The 20404-nt window shown below is 33.2% G+C and overlaps 1 protein-coding gene across 3 annotated transcripts in view; it reads left to right on the top strand.

Annotated features, from left to right (window-relative positions):
* Positions 1-20404, top strand: part of CADM2 (cell adhesion molecule 2) — a 1073367-nt gene that overhangs the window by 1045040 nt on the left and 7923 nt on the right. For all 3 annotated transcript variants that reach the window (XM_045501674.1, XM_045501677.1, XM_045501676.1), the window contains one exon: positions 19683-19808. In XM_045501674.1, coding sequence (XP_045357630.1) covers positions 19683-19808 — 126 coding nt within the window. The remainder of the gene's footprint in view (positions 1-19682; positions 19809-20404) is intronic.

Genomic DNA, 20404 nt, shown 5'->3' on the forward strand with positions numbered 1-20404 from the left:
TTAGACCTTCAACCAGATGAGTTTTGATTTGGTTGTTGAAGTAATACTGGAAATAAAAAGGAAATTGGGGGAAGACTGATCCCATAAATAGAGAAAAATGAAAGGGGAGAAAAGACATCCAAACATAGATCAAAAATCTATAAGGCAATATTCAGAGAAAGAGAGGAAAATAAAGAAGAAAAGGAGAAGGTGGAGAGAAGGTGAAGAGAAGATAGAAAAAGAATAGAATAAAAATGCTTGATCAAAAGAATGTTATGTATATATTTAACATATAAATATAATATATAACATACATATTATATTATACATATTATGTATAATACATATTATGTATAATAATACATATTATGTATAATATTATGTATAATACATATTATGTATAATAATATGTATAATTATGTATAATATTATGTATTATGTATACATATTATGTATAATAATAATTGACCAAAACCAAATCAGATCCTATGAGCCTGATTCCAAAGGAAAGAAAGAAGAAGCAGGAAAGAAATTAAACAAAAGAAAAGACAAGAAGAGACAAGAAGAGACAAGAAAAGAAAAGAGAAAAGAAAGGAAAACAGATGTCTGTTGGTGCCTGGGACCAGTGGCTGTGCTGGTCTGAAGGAGAAGCTGGCTGTCTTGGGTCAGTCAGACTTGCTCTAGTAGATAAGCAGCCACCAGGCACAGAGGGGCAGGGTTTGATGTAAGCGGGTCCTACCTCCACTGGAGACTGCTGTGCTGCTCTCTGAAGTCACACTGTGTTGGTGTTGGGGAGAAAATGGCAACACCCCAATTTCTCTTCCCCAGACTGGGTAATTCAACCCATGCTGTTCAGGCAGCCGTTAAGGAATAGTGAGGGTGGTCAGCTTGCCCTGCTCCACAGTTCTCCTGCACCTTCTAGGCTCTTGGCTGGGATTGAAAACCCAAAGTCTTAAAGAACACAGCTTGGTGCAGCCCCTCCCCCCTGATGAGGAGTAGAACTACCCTGCCCTGCTGATAAAAGGCTTTTGGTTTTTGTCCTTGGGGAGGCAATAAACCCTCTTCCCAAAGTATTCGGGGAAGCGGACTGTTCTGTCCTAGTTTTCACCTGAGATCTTTACACCACACTATGCACTCTGGGGCCGGCTCCCTCCTCCCCAGGAGCTCATACCATGGCTTTCAACTCCCTTCCAGAGAAAGTCGTGCACTTCTGAAACCTCTGAGCTTCAGCTCTTACGGCTGTTTGCAGAAAAGAAATTGGTACTCTCTATTTCTCGTTCCCCTGTCTGTGGTCCAGAGAAGTTTTCCTCTTGTGCTAACTCGATGCCACACTTTCACAACTCCTCTCTCTCCTTCTCTCCCTTTTATCTCTCCGCAAAGGGGTTCCCTCCCCTCTGTACCATTGCTGTTTTATCTTCCCCAATTCACATACATGCACCTGGATCCTGCCAAGCTGTCTCCCTCCAACAGTAGAGATCGTTCTGCCACTCCGCAAATCAATTTCCTGGATATTTAAGTGATCTGACCTCAATACAGCTGTGTTTGAGGAATGAGGAAAATCCTGGTCCCTTACTTGTCCACCATCTTAACTCTCCCCACACTCAGAGTCTATCTTAACCTGGATTCTTTGGACACTGTCCTCTAAATTCCAAGTAATACTCATGCTGGCTATGTCCTTTGAAATTGTCCCACTTGGCCATAGCCTGATGTCAATTATAGTTGTTCCCATCACCTCCTCCTCAGCAGCGTTCTCATGGCCTGGTTTTCTAAACTGTGTTCTCAATAATAATTTTCTTATAATTGTAAATTCTATGACTTCTTTTTGAGTTGGAGTAAAACCAACATGGGTGACCACTTCTCATTATTTAACTTATTTAAGGTAGTTTAAAGGGCACCTACCTCCCCTGCCTCTCCCCCTCCCTTGCTCCACTCAGTCTCATGAAGTCATAGATCTTCATTTTACACTGGAAGGAACCTCAATACAGCACTGTTAAGCAATTTGCCTAATGCCGTAAAGTTAGTAAATTGCCTAGGTGAGATTCGATCCACACCTGTTTAAGATTTATATCATACTTTCCCACCCCTAGGAATGGATATTTGGAAATCAGTGTTAGAATAAACATTTAGGAAAAGAATCCAGAAGGTAGAACAGCAATATGGAAATTGTTCTTTGTTCTCCATAATTGTTGGTGCTTTCATAAGCCCTATTAGGCTTTTTCTATCACTGTATTCAGATCATGTAAGTGTACATGTATGTGCAAAAAATTTATTTGTTATTTCTGTAGGAATTGTCATCATTGGGGGGAGATAGCTAACAAGCTGCTATGCTGTTGTTCTTGGTTATTTAAATTGATTGGCTAATTTGTTTTACCAGTCTTCCTGGAACTTGAAGATAATTATATTGGTCTTCACTCTCTAGAATCATCTTTTCCTTTTTCTTTTATAAAGGCAGGCATTTCAATGGCTTCTTTCCAGTTTTCAGGGATTTTGAGTTAATGAAAACAGTTGATGAATGCATTCTTAATCCAATTCTCAACCATCCTGGAATATATAACAATGTGCTGCTAAATTGAACTGCTTTATATTATAATATATAATAATTATATTAATAATATAATACTCTGTTATAATAATATAATTAATAGTAATATATATATATAATTCTTTTAATATGGCAGGCACTGTTAAGTCTTTTATATAGGTAAGACTATTAAACTCTTACAGTAACTCTTCACAGTAAATACCATTGTTGTCCTTATTTTGCACTTAAGGAGCCTCAGAGATAGAGATGCTCTTATATGTCCTAAGTCATAGCTTAAAAGTAACAAAGTCAAATAGATGCTAACTCAGAAAATGCAAGTTCAGAACTCATACTCTCAACCATTATATTCTGCCTAGCCTCATTTTCTTGCTCAAATTTCAACCTAATGCAAATAATGCAGTTCAGTGCAATAAATATGTATTAAATCCATTATATTAAAATTTTATAAAAAGACAGTTTTATACCATAACATCCTTAGATTATTTGTGTTTTTTTCCTTTAGCTTTCCAAACACACCTTGATCAAATACTTTGTTTACATCTGACCTTTTAAAAGCACATTTTTCTAAAATTTAGTAGTATTTTCAATTGTCATAGTTTATTTTTAAAATATATAATATCCAGGTACTCCTGGGTGGCTTAGTAAGTTCAGTGTCCAACTCTTGGTTTCAGCTTAGGCCATGATCTTATTATGGTTTGTGAGATCAAGCCCTACATCGATCTCTGTGCTGACAACATGGAGACTACTTAGGACTCTCTTTCTTTATCCCTCTCCTGCTTGTGTTCTCTCTCTCACTCTCTCTATCAAAATAAATAAATAAACTTACAAAATATATAAAATATGTAATATCTATGCCAGATTACATAAATTAAATGTTAAAGATCTTAATAGTTGTGTGTGTGTGTGTGTGTGTGTGTGTGTGTGTGTGTTTCTTATCCTCCAGAGACCTTTCCATCTATTAGGCAAACTTACTTAGATGATTGGCTCTAAATCACAAGAGGTTTGGCCCCCTAGGGAATTATTTGGCAATGTCTGGGGACACTTTCCATTGTAACCACCTGGGGAAGTACTTGTGTCTACTGGGTAGAGGCCAAAGATGCTGCTACACATGTTATATTGCAGAGCAGAACCCCACACAAAAAATTACCCAGCTCAGAAAGTGTCAGTAGTGCAAGACTGTGAGTCCTGGACTATCCCTAGAGCCTTTTACATTAGTATAAAAACTAACAATGAACTGTGCATTTTTCCTCTTAGGTAAATGACAGTTGTTTGATTGGCTTTATTTATATTTACTTTACTCCAAAACAAGCCCCCCACCCTGGTTCACAAATCCTGTCAACATTTCCACAATCAGAAACCAATATGTTGGGTTTTTTTTTCCCCTTTAAAGCATAAATATCTTGATGATAACAGTGACTGACACAACATCTGTGAAATTCTATACCAAAAATTCACTCAGCTCTCAATGTTTTTACTATGCTATTGATGTTGTTTGCTAAAGTAAATATCCATACTTCATCCATTTATCAAACTTGGGCATTCTCTAATACAATCATACTTTATCTGGTATCTTAATTTCTAATCCCTTTAGATGTAGTCTTCTGTCATCAAGAACATCAAGTTTCTGGCTGCTATGAAATTAAGTTTGCCTTTTTCAAATAGTTGGAGCACAACTGTCATTTAGTAAAATAAACATGGCTCCATTATTTCTTAATGTCTTCCTTAACAAGTATAAGATTAGACTACATCTTGCAAACTCCCATTGAGCAGTACTTAAGAAGTGAGTAATATTTCTGTCTGCCTAAATCAAGTAATCCCAAAAGTAAGTAATTTACAGGAAGGCATCAGGGACTGTTACAATAGGCATATTGCAATATGTCACTGGAAATCAGCATCTCCCCACATGTTTGATCAACAGCCAGATGGAAGCTTTTATCACATTTATTTAATCTGAAATACACATGGTAATTACACTGGACCTTTGATTCAAGGCCTTATTAGTGTCTCAAGAGAAGTCAGGAAATGAGTTTGTCAGTTGCAAACTGATGTAGTCCCGACCCTCTGGGGGGAATTTCCATCTATCATTGCCTAGACTAGAGTATTGCTACAAATTACATTGTACCTCAAAGAAGTAAGATAAAGTAAAAGCTTTGTTAACCTATGTAGGGGAAGAAAGGGGTTCCTGATTAGTCCAAAATATTGTTTATTCTTTTGTTTACTCATGTTACTCCAATGACTGGTGAGTAAAGTGCAGTATAAATTGTATGGCTAATGTCTTACAAAAAATAATTTAAACAAAAGACCAACAAGGACACATTGAAGTAAAATACTTCCACATGTCTAGTCCTAAACCTAGGATCCTGATACCTGCTACACCTAAATTTAGTGTAAGTGAAAGTATATGAGGTTCTTTGATTAGTAATAGGAAAAGGAAGATATCACAAAGGCCACTTCTCAGAATTTTCCAGTTAGAAAAATGCTGGATAGCAAAACTGTAATTAATATTGGATGAGTAAATCCTGACTATTATACTTCAACATTTTTATATAGTGTTAAAATATGAATAAGCAAAGCTGAACCATGTACATATGTATAAAAAATGTTTAAGTAATATGGCTGATAAAGTGGAGGGGCGTTTCTCTAGAGACTGGAGGTAATGAAAGACTTCAACTTAATGTTATATATTTCTTTAACATTTGGAAATTTGTATTATGATTATGTCATTTATTTTCAAAGTCAGAAAAAAGGATTTTAAAAAATGAAACACACACAGCCTTCCAAAAGTGTTCACAAAAAATGTGACATCTTCTTATATATTGTTGATGTTTTTTAAGAGAAAAATGTAATTAAGATTTTGAAATCCATAAAGTAAGCTATAACTAAAAGAAGAAAAATATTAAGTTTCTATTAACATAAGATGGCATAACTAATAAGAAACAGTCAGTTAAATCACATGCATGTTCTGAAATGACTTCAAAAATTTTATTGCTTGATTAAAACTCTATTAATGGCTGTTACTGTTGTCATAATAAACTTGCATGATATTTTTTATTCTAATTAAAATGCTAATTAAAAACCATAAAATCATCCTATCAATAATTTATCTTTTTTTTTTTTAACTTTAGGCCAGTATGATTTACACTACAGTTATTTTGTGGATATTTCACCTCTCAATTGAGAATGTCTTTAAGTTTGTAACCTCTTTATTTCTATTGATATCACTACTATCATTTCAAATTATTTACATCTTGAAAAGTATCAATTGTGTAAACAAGGATAAAAACATATTTTGACACTCTTTGCTGCACACCATGATGGATGATCAGTAAAGACAGTATTTTACAGAATTATAAACCAAGGCTCAGTGAGAATAAAGTAAGTTGTTCAGGGTCACTCAATTCATAGTTAGTTGAATCCAGTTTGAGCCTCCCTAACTATAAGAGAAGAATTAACTGAGACTAAGATTCATGTACTGTCTCATTTTTATGGTGAATTTTTTTTTTTCAAAAAAAGGCAAGTTTTAAAATTCTTCTTTTGTAAAAAAAAAACTGTTTTAAGGCACTTTTTTTTCTGTCTTATACTTACATCAATGGAAAATCTTACAGGTAATACAGTACTTACAATTCCTTTCATGTGTAAAGTTAAAAAAAAAAACAGTTATGAGTCAGTGAACAAAATGGAGAAGCAGATATTAACATTTCTAGAGCTGAGCTGTAGCCCTACAATATGACCTTGAGAAAATAACTTAGTTCTTTGTATTTTCTTGATGTGTTATCTTGCAAGACGATTTGAACTCTTGGTGAATGAAAGATAATAGGAAAGAATGAAGAAAAAGTGATTTTGTGTGGAGGTGAGAGAAAGGGAAAAAGAAAGAATGAAACAACACTCAACTTATTATAGGAACAGAAATAAACAATTATGCTAAATTTGGAAGAATGATTAAAACATATTAAGTTTCCAGTCACAATTAGAATATGATTCATTGCAGATTATGTATTTAATGATATCTTTGAAGGACATAATCTCTTCCTCTAAATTGTAGTGTATTGCTTAAGCAGAAGAAAGATATAAGGCTCTTTCATTAAAATTCTAGGACATTCTTAGGTATTAGGTACCACTTCAAAAATGATTTAGAAATCTACATTTATGACTGCAAGACAGAGTTTAGAATATAGAGTACAGGTCTTTAAAGTTGCCTTTTAAATTTTTTTCAGTTTAGGTTAAATGACCTTAGTGAATGTATCTGAGAGGTTTCAGTTAGGTCTTATCATTTGCATGCTTGGGCTACAAAGTGCTGTGTATGTAGTAATTGTTACAATGAATAATTATATTGTATGTATAACAAGAATTTGGGCTCAGTGCTTTTTAACAATGAAGTAGGACAACATTTGACATATAATTGTATTTCATATTAATATTTTATTAATATGTACTACATATTATTTTATGGGCATATCTGTCACTCATTAATATTTAAGTCAATTTCCTCTGAAGAATTTGTTACAGGGTTAGTTGTATTTTGCATACTTATTTCTTAAATTAAAAATACAGCCTATTATTTCATGAAATATGCAAATTTCATGTATGCTTAAGTTGAAAGCATTGTCATATGTTAAGCGTGGTATGTGTTTCATGCAAACTTTCTTTTCATTCATTTTGGAAACAATGGAGTTTATTTTAATACTCACAAACATGAACACAACTCCTTCTGTCATACCCACTGTCTGGATCTGAAAGCTATCTGATAATTAAATTTTTAATGATAGTGAAGATATAGCAACTCTTGACAGATATTAAATATATAAATTATGTACAATGGAGCCAGATATCCAAGAATTAACTATGCTGGAGTTTAACACTGATATTTTCTTCTGAATTCATGTTAGAAGAAATCATTAAATTTTGATACAGCCCTCTTCCAAAGTTCTTTCTATGGTTGGGTTAACAAATATATTCAATAGATCCAAGAATAAGAAAAGATACTCTGAATTCCCTTCTATAATACAATATTTGAGATATCCTAGTGAATTTTGTATTATAACTTATCAACTAAATTAAGAGACTGAAATTTTCCTGTAAGTCAATAATTTGAACTCCAAACATATTTTTCTATACTACCTTTTGGGTTTAAATAAACTGATTGGTGAATTTGCTATATCTAGCTACCATTTACCAGCTTTGTCCATTTTGAAAAATAAGTTCAGGATATGGGGTAAAGAGGAAACTCAGTGATGTTCAGTTTTTGACTTGTATCCTCCAACCTTCTCACGAACCAGTCTCAGAAGAGAACACACACAAAGAAAGCAAAGAATCTCAGGAAAGATCCCTTCTGAAACCTGAGAAAGGTGTTCACATGAACATTTCTATTCAGACATTCAGCACTTTTTAATATACATTAGTCATGATATATCCTTTTCATAGCACTTTTCCTCCAATGAAAATGCTTTCATACCAGTCTAATTCAGTTAAAGTTAGGTTCTGTTTTCAGTTTGGAGCTTGGTACCTAAGTTATAATGATAAAACATTTATTAACTATTTACTTAAAATCTACTAAATTCGACATGGAAATAGTAACTAGGTTGTAAGATTGGCTTATGGGTGAAATTAGCCATTGAATAAATTTTATAAAATTATAAGAAAAATGTTTTTAATAAATACTAACAATTATCATTATTATTGTTTATGGATAGGTATTTTACTAAGACCTTTATATGTATGTATATATATATATATATAAAACCTCATCTGATTCCGACAGAAGTTCTATGTGGCTCATACTACTCTTATCCTGTGTTATATATGTGGATACTGAGGCAGAGAGAGGTTAAGTAACATATTGTTCCAATAGCTATTGTGTGAAGAACCAGTAAAGGCAAGATTGGAGAGGTTTACTTTCTATTTGAACATAAACTGGTATATGAAAAAAATACTGGGATAAGATTCCATTAAACTTAAGATTTAAAATTTAAAACATGCACAAGCTTTTCCCATTGGTATGTGATGGTTTCTTTTAAACAATGTATAAAGGGGACGTGCACATTATATTCTTCTGAATATACTTATCATTGTAACTGAAGAACTGGTTCAATGACCATTTATAGTAATTTTAAAAACTTATATGAACATAGGTAATATGCCTATTATAATTATTATTAGAGTAACCAATTCAAAATATTAACAGATACAAGGCTATTTGACTGAATTGATCAGTGGTATAGTACACATTTCAGAGATGACTCGTTTATAAAGGGAAATTATTTTAGTACCAGTGGTATTGTGTTTCTAATATATTAGTCCATAAAACAAAAATGGACATGCTCCCACAGGTGATCTTTCCCCATCATTTTTAAATATTTATTCCTTATTGTAATAATTTACGCTGTGACATAAACAATTGCTACAGACTAAACTTTTTAGAAAAATGTTGAGTGTTATAAATATTGTCATTGTCAAACATTTATTCTTTATATTTTCTAAAGATTTTAAAAATAAACCTGTCCTATTATTGATTTCTCTGATAGAACACTTAATTTAATTATGATTAAGCTATTTCTTTTTAGTTTAGTTTAAGGAGAAATGTGCTTAAATCTAGATTTTCCTCTTCTGCAGAAATCCTTGCATAAAACTTATTTAACTTCTAGTGTGCTTAAAAATAATTTAATTCATCCTTTTAGATTTGCACAGGGTACATTGCCAGAATAGACATATGGCAATGTTATATACCAGTCATTTGTCTTCCTTCTTAATGGTTGTTCCCATTTATTTATTTTTTGTGTGTAGGCTGAGACCAGTCATGTGCAAAGAGTTAGGTATTGTTGAAATTGAAGGCAGAACAGTTCCTAGTGAGCAAGACATAAGGCAACAGGAAAAAAAAAAAAAAAACAGCAGCTTCTACAGATCACAGAAATGTAAGAGAAATTGCACACCGTAGAATGAATTTGAGCATATTTTACCCGAAAAAAAATGCAAACCTACAAAATCCAGGTTTGTTTATAGTCTCTTTTCTTACAAAACTCATTATTTTACTCACATTATTTTTATTGAGTACCTGTTAGACGTGACTTATATGCACAGGGTCCATGTAAACTGATTTTAACACTAATTCTTTGAGGAAGAAGGTAGAGGAGGTATACCATCCTTATTTATACACTTAGGACAGTGAAACTCTAAGAACGTCAAACTGAAAGTAATACTTGGGATTTATGGTTCTGAGTAATAATACTATTTCAGATCTTCTGTGATCTTAAAGAGAGACTGTTATTTAAGGCAGGAAAATTACACTCCATGTCATCTGCATAATGGATAATTTAGCTAACTTTTCCAAGCTGTAAATAACCCCATAGCTATCCAAGAACTTATTTTGTTCTCCCTTTGATCTCATAGATAACCTTAAAGAACATTCCTTTCTTTCACCTTCCTCCTGTTATCACACAGGTAATCACTCTGGCAAGTTCTCTCCCCTTTTGGATATCAGTGCTAAATGAGATGAAGCATTTGTGAAGGGCCCTCAGCGGCCCTAATAGTCACACTACTCTGCTGGTTGAAAGTCCTCTCTAAATTGTTCAAATTCTTCAGAGCTGAAAAGTTTCCTCGTTTGAAGCAGTCAAGGAAATAATATCCTGAGAGAGAAAGACCAGTGAAATGAAGAGATTTGTGCTAGAACCTCCTTTTATCCAAAAATAAGAACACTTTTTTTTAGGAGAAATTTTCCACTTAGATTTTAGTTCTCAAGGACAAATAGAGTATCTTATTCAAGTGTGTATGTTGTTTGGGCCCAGCACACTATTAACTATCCATAATACATGTTAATAAAACCAATTGTTATATAATTAGGAAACCTGTAATTCATACAAAACGAAAAACAGATTTTGAGTGGAGACAATTCTCACAGGAGAGAATTTGTAGTCCGGTGAATGAAATTTGTGTAGGATGCAGCCGCACTTCACGTTGGCATGAGTGACAATCACACTTCACTTGCTACAACAGTTTATAAATTGATTATAACTCTAAGCTAAACAGCCTTGAAACAAACACTAAATTCAAGACAAAATAGTAATTCTGTAATTATTTTCATAATCTTTTTGAAGAGGAAGTCTATATGCTATTACACCCAGAAACATGTGGCAGCACATCTATTTATGAGCTTGATGTGGAGCAAAATGTATGGTGCAATCAATATATTTTGAGAAGAAAGGCTAAGTGTTGTGCTTGCTGGGAATTTTCCCTATTAATGAAAACCTGTTGTATGAGGAAGCCTTAATTTAGAACCCATAGATTTAGAGTCCCTATACATGTTGTTCATAGTTAAAATTATGTGTAAATCACTGCACACAAAGAACAATATATTTTCATGTTTTTTATTCCTTAGAGATTGTTCTTAAGTAGTTTTTTAAGAACAGTAATTGTACATAAAATTAGAAGGTAATAGATGATCCTTGAGTGAATATGCTGATATATTTTTCTCCGGGTACTTTGCTTATGTCATATACTGCCAAAGAACACTATATTTTTTATCAGTAAATTATGTATAACTATTTCTAATGTTTTGCAATAGGGGTTCTCTTTCTGAAATGTTAGAAAACAAAGCTGGCTCTTAAGTACATGGAAAAAAATTCTAATTTAATGTTAGAACCAAATTATCCAAAGTGTTAAGTACAAATCTGGATGAGTCATTTTTACTTAGCAATAATTTATAAAATATTTAAGTAGTGACAGTATTATTATTTTTTAACCAATAATTTAATACTATGAACTGACTTCCTGCTCAGCAGAGCAAATGGTATCTAAAGATCCAAGTTCTGTCTGGACTTTAGTATAAGAACTTAATATTATCCATTCACTCACTAAATCTGCTACCTTCTAAGAACTGAAAGCGAGTGTAAAAGTGCTATTTCAGCTACATTACAAGTATAAGATGAAACTCTCATCTTTCAAGTAAACTTGCATCTATGAGGGAATATAAGACTAAAGCAAGTGAATTAATTCAAGAGAAAAACAATTTCTGAATGAAATAATTCAGGGTCAATTGACATGGGGAGACCAACCAGTGTTGTTTGGACGCCACATACATAGAGGGAAAGAAGAACATTTTACGAGATGAATAAACAGCACTAACAGGAAGTCATTTAGCATGGATGGGCACTGAATTCCTCCTTATGATAGAAGGAAAGAGAATACAATTGTGTGAAAAAATAAAATGCTAGAAATTACCTCAACAAACTTGTTCTCAAAATAGAAGTCATCTGACACATCCTAAAAAACTGACTTTCATAATTATTTTTAAAGTCTTTCAAAAACTATTCCAAAAACTTGCTTAGACAAGCTGTCCCATGGTTTATCAATCTTTACATTAATAATAACTATGATTTTCTGAGTCAACACTTTGCATGCTTTGAATAAAATAAGCCATTTATAATGCAGAACCTGGCATAGATTAAATACTCAATAAATTATTCTCTCATTTAATCCTCACCCATCAAACTCCCACCAGCTTCATTTTATTCAATCTCATGTTATGCAAATTTTCTTCTATTAATATCCCCTCCCCATTTTTCAAATATTCAGACAGAGTGCTTCACTATTACCATTGAGAGCAAAGTCCTGAATGAGTCTTTTAAAAGTTAAAAAAGGAAACCTACCTTTTCCTACATGGCAGTTTATATTTTCCACCTTCCTCCCCCTCTTATAACTGTTAGAGAGTACTTACATTACACTGTGTCAGATATTCTTCTAAGCCCTTTATTTACAGTAACATATTTAATTTTTGACAGCCCTGGAAAATAAGAATTATTCACATTTGAAAGATGAAAAGGTTAAGAAACTTGTTCAAAGTCAAAATAACAGTAAGTGGTTTAAGGTTTGCTATAAACAATTTGTAAATCCGGGAATTTGTGAGCAATTTCTTCCACTTGAAAACTTTAACTGACTTTTCTTCTATTCTGCTGTTTCCCTTATATTTATGTACACAACACAACATAGTTTCATTCCTAGATTGATTTTGTCTGATACTCTTGATGTCAATCCTTACATCTTAACCACTATGAAACACCTGTGTGTGAGTGGATAGAGGGCAGGGGTTTGCAATGTTAACACACTACAGCACCTAATACAATGTGCAACTCAATTACAGGTAACTCACTAAAAAATTGATTGGTGCAGTCTTGGCTGTTCTGTCTACAAAAATTTGGCAGGGAATGAGTATGGATTATCCACACTTCCCCCAAATCTATTTTCCACGTCCTTAAATTTTCACATTAGTCAAGTGAGATAATACATGAAAAAGACCATACTATAGTTTCTACATTAGTCAGTTCAGGCTGCCAAAACAAAATACCATAGATTGAGTGACTTAAACAACAGAAATTTATTTTGCACAGTTGTGGAGGCTGGAAGATTAAGATCAATGTGCCAGCGTGGTAGGTTCTGGTGAAAGATCTCTTCCTGAATTGCTTAGCTACATTCAAGTTGTGTCCTCACATGGAAGGGAAAGAAAGACAGAGAGAGGGAGAGGGACAGAGAGACAGAGAGAGAGTTAGCTCTGGTATCTTTTCTTAAAAGGGCACTAATCTCATGCATGAGGGTCTCACCATTTGAGGCCTTGACCTCATTAAAACCTAGTTTTCTCACATCCAATCCATCTCCAAACACCACCATAGTGGGGACTAGAACTTCAATGTATGGATTTTGGAAAAAAACACAATTCAGTCTATAATAGTTTCTCAAAAATAATATCTTACTTTCCAAAGTCTTAAAAATGTAAATATATTCCCAGCAAAGAGAATTAACTAGAAATGCTAAATATCATTAGATTGTGATTCAGAATCACTAAATAGGGATACTAAACTTGAAAAATCATCTATTTTTTCTATTTCTAAGGGTGATAATCCCATTTTTACACTTATTTTTGAGCTTAATTTCATATTTTTGAACCATTTTATAGTTAAACTGAAATTTCTCTAAGAGTTTTCACTTTTAAAAAATCCTGCAATATGGATAGAGAATAGAGATATAAGTGGATTAATTTTTGAAGTGTCTCTTATCATGCATTCTGATCATATTTGATCTAAATTTATGTCCTTCATTCATTTAACTCTTGACGTTCTACAACTCTGATGGTTGTTAGTAGGGAACTATGTTCGGTGGCTTTTGCACAAGAGACATTTGTTTCTTTCACCAATTCTTTTTTCATTCATTCCATCTTTTTCTTACTCATATTTTTCAATATTGACATTGACTACTATTCCTAGATTTATCAAAGGTTTCTCTTTACATTAACCTCAAACCTAATTGGCAATTTTCATCTACTATCCAATTCACTATTCCATGATACTTAACTATTGATAATGAATCTTTAGTCTGAAACTTGACATATAAATAGTTTTGTAGATAATAATTATTAGATTTCAGTGAGAAAACAGTGAAAATTTCTTATCAACCTCATGAGGATATGTCTCAGCATGCTTATCATAGTACCCATCCTTAGAATATTAACATTTACAATATTACTATTGTTAATCCATATTTAGCTTTGAAAACATTTATTTTAATATATAATGAAAACCATTTTCTTTTAAAAAAGAGTCTTAAAAACTAATTTAAAAATATTTACATAAAGTGATCTTAATTTCACTTCCTACCTACCATTTTGTTCAAACTGGAAATCATAAATGATAACTTGATAAAATTATTTTTATTAAAATAATTCTAACACATAAATTAAAAAATATTTGTCATTTATAATTTATGCAAGCTGTGATCCTAGAGAGTCAAATACTTTGAAGCTTATATTCTCATTTTAAGGGGAAACACATGGCTGATTAGTTCTTTGTTGATAGAAACCCCCAGTAATGATTTCAGAGAGAGAATTATATACTTTAGAATGCTCCATGTTAAGATGTTAAATAAAACTACTTGGGGCACCTGGGTAGCTCAGTCAGTTAAATGTCTGATTCTTGGTTTCAGCTCGGGTCATGAACTCAAAGTCTGTGGGTTCAAGCCTTACCTTGAGTGCTGCAGTGGGAGAACAGAGCCTGCTTGCGATTCTCTCCGTCTCTCTTTCTCTGTCCCTTCCTTGCTTATACTCTCTCTCTCTCAAAAATAAATAATTAGGGGTGCCTCGTTGGGTCAGTCCGTTAAGCGTCCAGCTTCAGCTCAGTTGGTGGGTTCAAGCCCCATGCTGGGCTCTGTGCTGACAGCTCAGAGCCTGGAGCCTGTTTGGATTCTGTGTCTCCCTGTCTCTCTGCCCCTCCCCCACTTGCACGCGCGTGCTCGCTCGGACACATGCTTGCTCTCTCTCAAAAATAAATAAACATTAAAAAAATTCAAAATAAACAAATTAATAAATTAATTTACAAAAACCCTGTACTTTAAGGTTACTTTCTACTTTTCTAAATGTCAGAAATTACTAAACTAAATATTAAATTTTTTGTCAATTTCAATTATTTTAATAGTTAAGGAGCTATTCAGAAAAAGTATCTGGTTATTATTCCTCTGACTTTCCTAAAAGAATTATTATTATTTGACATAATTTTCTCTTTGGAATGCTTTGTTAAGTGTCCAATAACCTTAATTGAAAGATGTTAACAGTTCAGAAAATTTTAATTCTATGATATTCTTTGTGTTTTGTGCATTATTAGCAAAAGAGACTGCTAATATATTGCTAAATCTGTTGGGATTTACTCACTCCAGTTTTAATAGACTAACTCCAACAAATCATAGACTAACACTTGAGAATGAATAATAGTCTTAAAGATATATGATGTATTTATCTGAATAATAATGAAGACTCAGCTATCTGTAAGGAAACTTCAGAAGGCTGTATTCATTTTTTTTTATTGGTAAGACAGTAGGAGAGGAATGAGAGAAACTAGTAGGAAAATTGAGTAAGTTTCATGGTCAGGAAATAAAAATGATAAATATAATCTTGACAAATACTTTACATAATCCTTTAGAAAATAAAGTACAAAAGAAAAAACTGAAAATAAAACAAAAAAAGCATAAAGTGTAATGAAAAAGTGGTAACATTTACAGATATTTTTAAACAATGTTGAAATGTTTCAAAATATTAAAATATTGTTTAAAAATGGGAAATAACATTAATATAAATATACAAGTCCTATAGCAGAAAACTATGCAACCTACTAGAAGATAATAAAGGTTTGAATAACTGAAGAATCATACTATGATTATGAAAATGCATGACATAAAAGAACATCTATAAATTATTATAATCCCAATAAAGAATCTGTTATGTTTTTGTTTCTTGCAAAATTATTCTACACCTGATCTAAGACTTCTCCAGTGCATTAAAATGATTTTTAAAACTATAGTACTAGTTGCCCAATAAATTGAGAGTTTCAGCAAACTGAAAACTGACTTTTCCAAACGTGGTCTCCAAACCTCAGAAAGTGTACCTGGGATTGGAAAGTGAACTGGAAAGCCCACCTTGGAGCTGGGACTCTGTGGACTGGTACTTACTGCTCTTGGGGAGAGGAAGGAGAAGACAGGTGGCTGTAAGAGAGCCCAGGCTAGTGGCACTCAGGGAGAGGAGTTGGGTTATCTTAGTCGTCACTCTCTTCATTTCCAGTACTCAGATTCCCCTGAAAACTCCAGCAAACCTGAAGAAGAAAAGATTCCATTTTGCTGTAGACCATTTTTTCATTCCTGTTCATTCCTCCACATTGACCTAAAGGAACACAATGTAGGTTTTCAAAATTCTTGAATGCCTTTATTCTGAGAAACAACATTGAAAATATAATCTCAAGATTATTTAAAGACTCTTCTGTTTTGAACAGAGTTAATTCTTCAGTTTTAGTCAGAATAAGAACTTACACAGGAACTGGAGATAATGAATCTATATTATAATTGTCTACAATTAAAAAAAAACCCTACAATCTTGATGTAGGATTGTGTATATATTCCTCACATATAATAGATTAGAATATTCCAAACTGTAATGTATGTATATATTTACTTTATGGTAGATGATAACATCTATGATGAAAGTGTGGGGGACATTAAAATTCTTATTGTCAAATAAGAATTAAAGTTCTCTTTTATACTTTAGTTTCAAACCATGGACCAAAATGTATTTTAGATAGATTAAAATGTGACAATAAAAATGTTAGATGAGTGCATAAATCTATATGTGTATATCATGGCAAAAGCATTTCAAATCATGACCCACAAGTCAGACATCATAACACAAAAGTTTGATAGGCTGATTACATAAAATTATAAGACTTATCTATCAACTGAAAAGACCACAAATGAAGAATAAACAAAACATTGTTAAAAATGTCTAACTTTCTATGGAAAGAGATGTTGCAACAGAAAATCTGAATGAAAAAAATAATCAAATTTCATTAACAACCATTTCAAAATTAATGAATTCATATGGACAAAAGTAGTAAGACACATTTATGGTAACTTGTAAATACCAAATATTTAACACTTATCAATATTAGATTGGCAAATTTTTTTAATTATAATATTTGATGTTAGTATTATAAAGGTGAAAATCCTTCAGATGCTGTTGGTGGAGGATGAATTTATATAATCTTTCTACAATATAATTTGGCAATATTTATCAATAGTCTTTAAGTAATATTGTTTATTCCAATTGGTCTGGAAATAGTATGTTTCAGAATTACCTTCAGGAAATGAGACAGGTACAGAGATGTATGAATAAGAGTGACTTCTCAGTTCCCAAAAAGAGTGCTCAGTTCTGAGAGAGAGAAATGATTTACGACCATGTGTATTTGGGGACTTGAGCAAGAAATGGGATTTGGAACTCATTCCAAAGTGTCTAAACAAGGAGTAAGAATAGGTAATTCAGAGGTGTGACAGGCTTATTTTTTGTTTCTTTTTCTTCCTGTTTTTTAATTTTTAGATTTACAGCTAATGGCAGAAATTAAGGGAAATACAAGTAATATATAATAGAAAGGTAGATTGACAACAGCTGCAATGGTAGGTTCACTTTTTAATACTCAGTGTTTTTAAAATAAACCTTTTTTATTCCCCCTTGGACATGTATTCTTAGTTGGACAATTTTCAAGGCATATGTTCTTAGCTGGGCAATTTTCTTCCAGGTGGAGACTGAGTGATCTATAGCCTTACTTACTCTTGTAGCTTCTCTCAGTTTCAGTTTGTATCTCCTGAGATCACCTTGGAAGTTAACACATGGGACGTTTTTATTGGCTGGATCTTCATTCAATTGTCCAGAACACAGATCACATGATTACATTCAACTGAAGTGAAGCCAGAAAATGTTTTCCTATGTGCACTGAAAGAAAAGGAAACATGTTTGTTATTAGCTAGAAATCTCTTCCCCAGTATATCCTTCTGATCACCAGATATTTTTTCACTTCTTTTCCCTCACACAAACCACTTCCATACCCTGTCTAAAGACACAACCTAAAGTCCCATCAAGCCAAGGTATCCAATTCGAAGACTAAGCTCTTCAGATATTCACAGTCTTATTCATGATATCTGGATGTATTTGTCAAAGGACAAATTATTAATTATTAATGCTCCTCTCTGCCCATACACAAAATACAGTGATAGCACACAGCCGAGAGGAAGTGCTTCTTAATATAAATGCTCTCATTTGGAAATAGAGAATGAGAAACACTGAGTAGTCACTTATCTATAGCAATTATGAAAACATCCCAGACTGGCAATCAAAGATCCCTCTGCCTTGGCAGTAGTTGTACTTCCTTGAAGAAACTGAATTCTCCTTTGTACATTCTTTTTTGTTTCCCCCAATGCTGCCCTATGGGAGAATTCAATCTGTAAGTTATATTCCATGGGCACATCTGAAGTATGCTCTTCAGGGAGACTACATAGCTTTTATAGTCCACTTCTTGCCTCCACCAAGTTTGGGGATCCTGAGGTTGTTTGAAGTTTTAAATAGACTTTTTTTTGTCTATCTAGACAATGCTACTTTCATGCAATAGTTTCATGAAAAACACAGTAGACTCCTAAAATGTCATATTCATGTGTCTATAATCACAGTTTAAGATCTTTTGAAGACATAATTGTAAAGCCTAATTTTTTTTCTTTGCTTTCTCTGTCCTTTAGACCATAAATAATTAGCATGAGGATACTTGCAATGTGGGCTTGGGAGGGGAGGCAGTACACTGAATCCGACCTTTGTGGTAGGGTTCAGCCTTAGTGGGTTTTGTTGCTCAAAGCTTCTTTCAGTTTTAATCCCTTATTATGTGGCTTCTATAAATAGTTGATTTTCCAAACTTTGGAGTTCCCAGTTGTCTGGGCTTTCTTTTCCTCGTTTCATTTCTGCTTGAAAGCTGGCTATCCTTTGCTGGGTTCGTGTCTTTCCTGTAATATTTTACTAAAGGCCAAATGTGAAAGTATATTATTAATCAGTACCTCTCTAGCTACTTTCTCTAAAGCTACAAGTCAAATAGGCACTTAATCCTCTACATTGAGTATTCATTTCCCTCCTTCTGTCAATCACATTAAACACAAATTGTAACACCGTCCTCTCCTTGAAATATGTTCTTTCCTTTGATCAACTACAATGTACTCTGCAGGATATTTTCCTAACTCACTGTTCTCTCCTGCTCAGTTGGCTCTACTGGAAGCACTTTCTCTTCCTAGACTTTAGATATGGGAGTTCCTCAGTTCAGTTGTCACACTTCTTGTCTCTTTTTAGACTCACTACCTTGGGGAGTTCATCAATTGCCATAGCTTTAAATAATATTTATATGATAATAAATCCGGGGTTATCATCTCAGTCCCAGCCTTTCCTATGACATAATTTTATTTCTTAAATGATATAGTGGTGTTCATCACACTAAAAAAATGCACACATACACATGGATATACAGAGTCGCCCATATTTTCAGAAAGAGAAGAAGAATGAAAGGCATAAAACCATGGAACATTGTATACATGTGTTTGTTTATCCAGTCTTAAAATGTAAACTCAATGGCAACAGTCACTGATATGGCAAATGTTACATTCCCAGGTATGTTGTACAAATGAATATTTGTTGACTGGATGGTTGGTTTAATACACATTAATGAAATTTTACTTCAGTAGAAATGTGCTAATTTTCAGAATAACTCATTGTAATGCAGATATGCCCTCTATACTTAAATAACACATTAGTTGTGTGATATTTTACTCTCTTTTCTAGATCCCAATGCTCTGGCTGGCCAGACTGGCCCTGATCATGCTCTTATAGGAGGAATAGTGGCTGTAGTTGTATTTGTTACGCTGTGTTCTATATTTCTGCTTGGTCGATATCTGGCAAGACATAAAGGTAGGTAATATTTAACAAAGTATTCTTAACTTTGGCAAAAATATATTCTAAAGACTAGCTTAATCGTGAAATATTAAATGAGTGTATGCATATACGTGACAGAGAGATCTAAATATGAAATTATTTCAGGGAATTCTTGATTATTTTAATGAAAGTTGGATTCGTTTAGCAAAATAATGTTTAGCCAATGGCCAAAGGTTACAGAGTGAGTCACTGGCTCAGGGAAAAAAATAGCAAGTTTGTATTTATCTCTAGGATTGACATTCAACTATAATGTTAAGTGTTCAGCCAACGTTTTTGTCTGTAGGTTTATAGACACACATATGGCCATATCAGTGAGGAAAATGTGTGATTTTTTTTGCAGTGAGCTAGGTAGCAAACTATTGACATAATCTACTTTTAAGTGGAGTTTTCAAAATGAAAGATGACACTTTTGATGTGATCATTATCAACATCTTCACAAAGGGCCCTGATTGCTACAGCTGCATGGATCACATGGTCTGTATCCATCATTAAAGAAATCAAACTACTCATTACCCATTCCAGTTAGGCAGTTGCGCCCAGTTAACCTGGCCACTGCTTCATCTATAACATAT

This window comes from Leopardus geoffroyi, chromosome C2 (genome assembly GCF_018350155.1).
Source record: "Leopardus geoffroyi isolate Oge1 chromosome C2, O.geoffroyi_Oge1_pat1.0, whole genome shotgun sequence".
NCBI lineage: Eukaryota > Metazoa > Chordata > Mammalia > Carnivora > Felidae > Leopardus > Leopardus geoffroyi.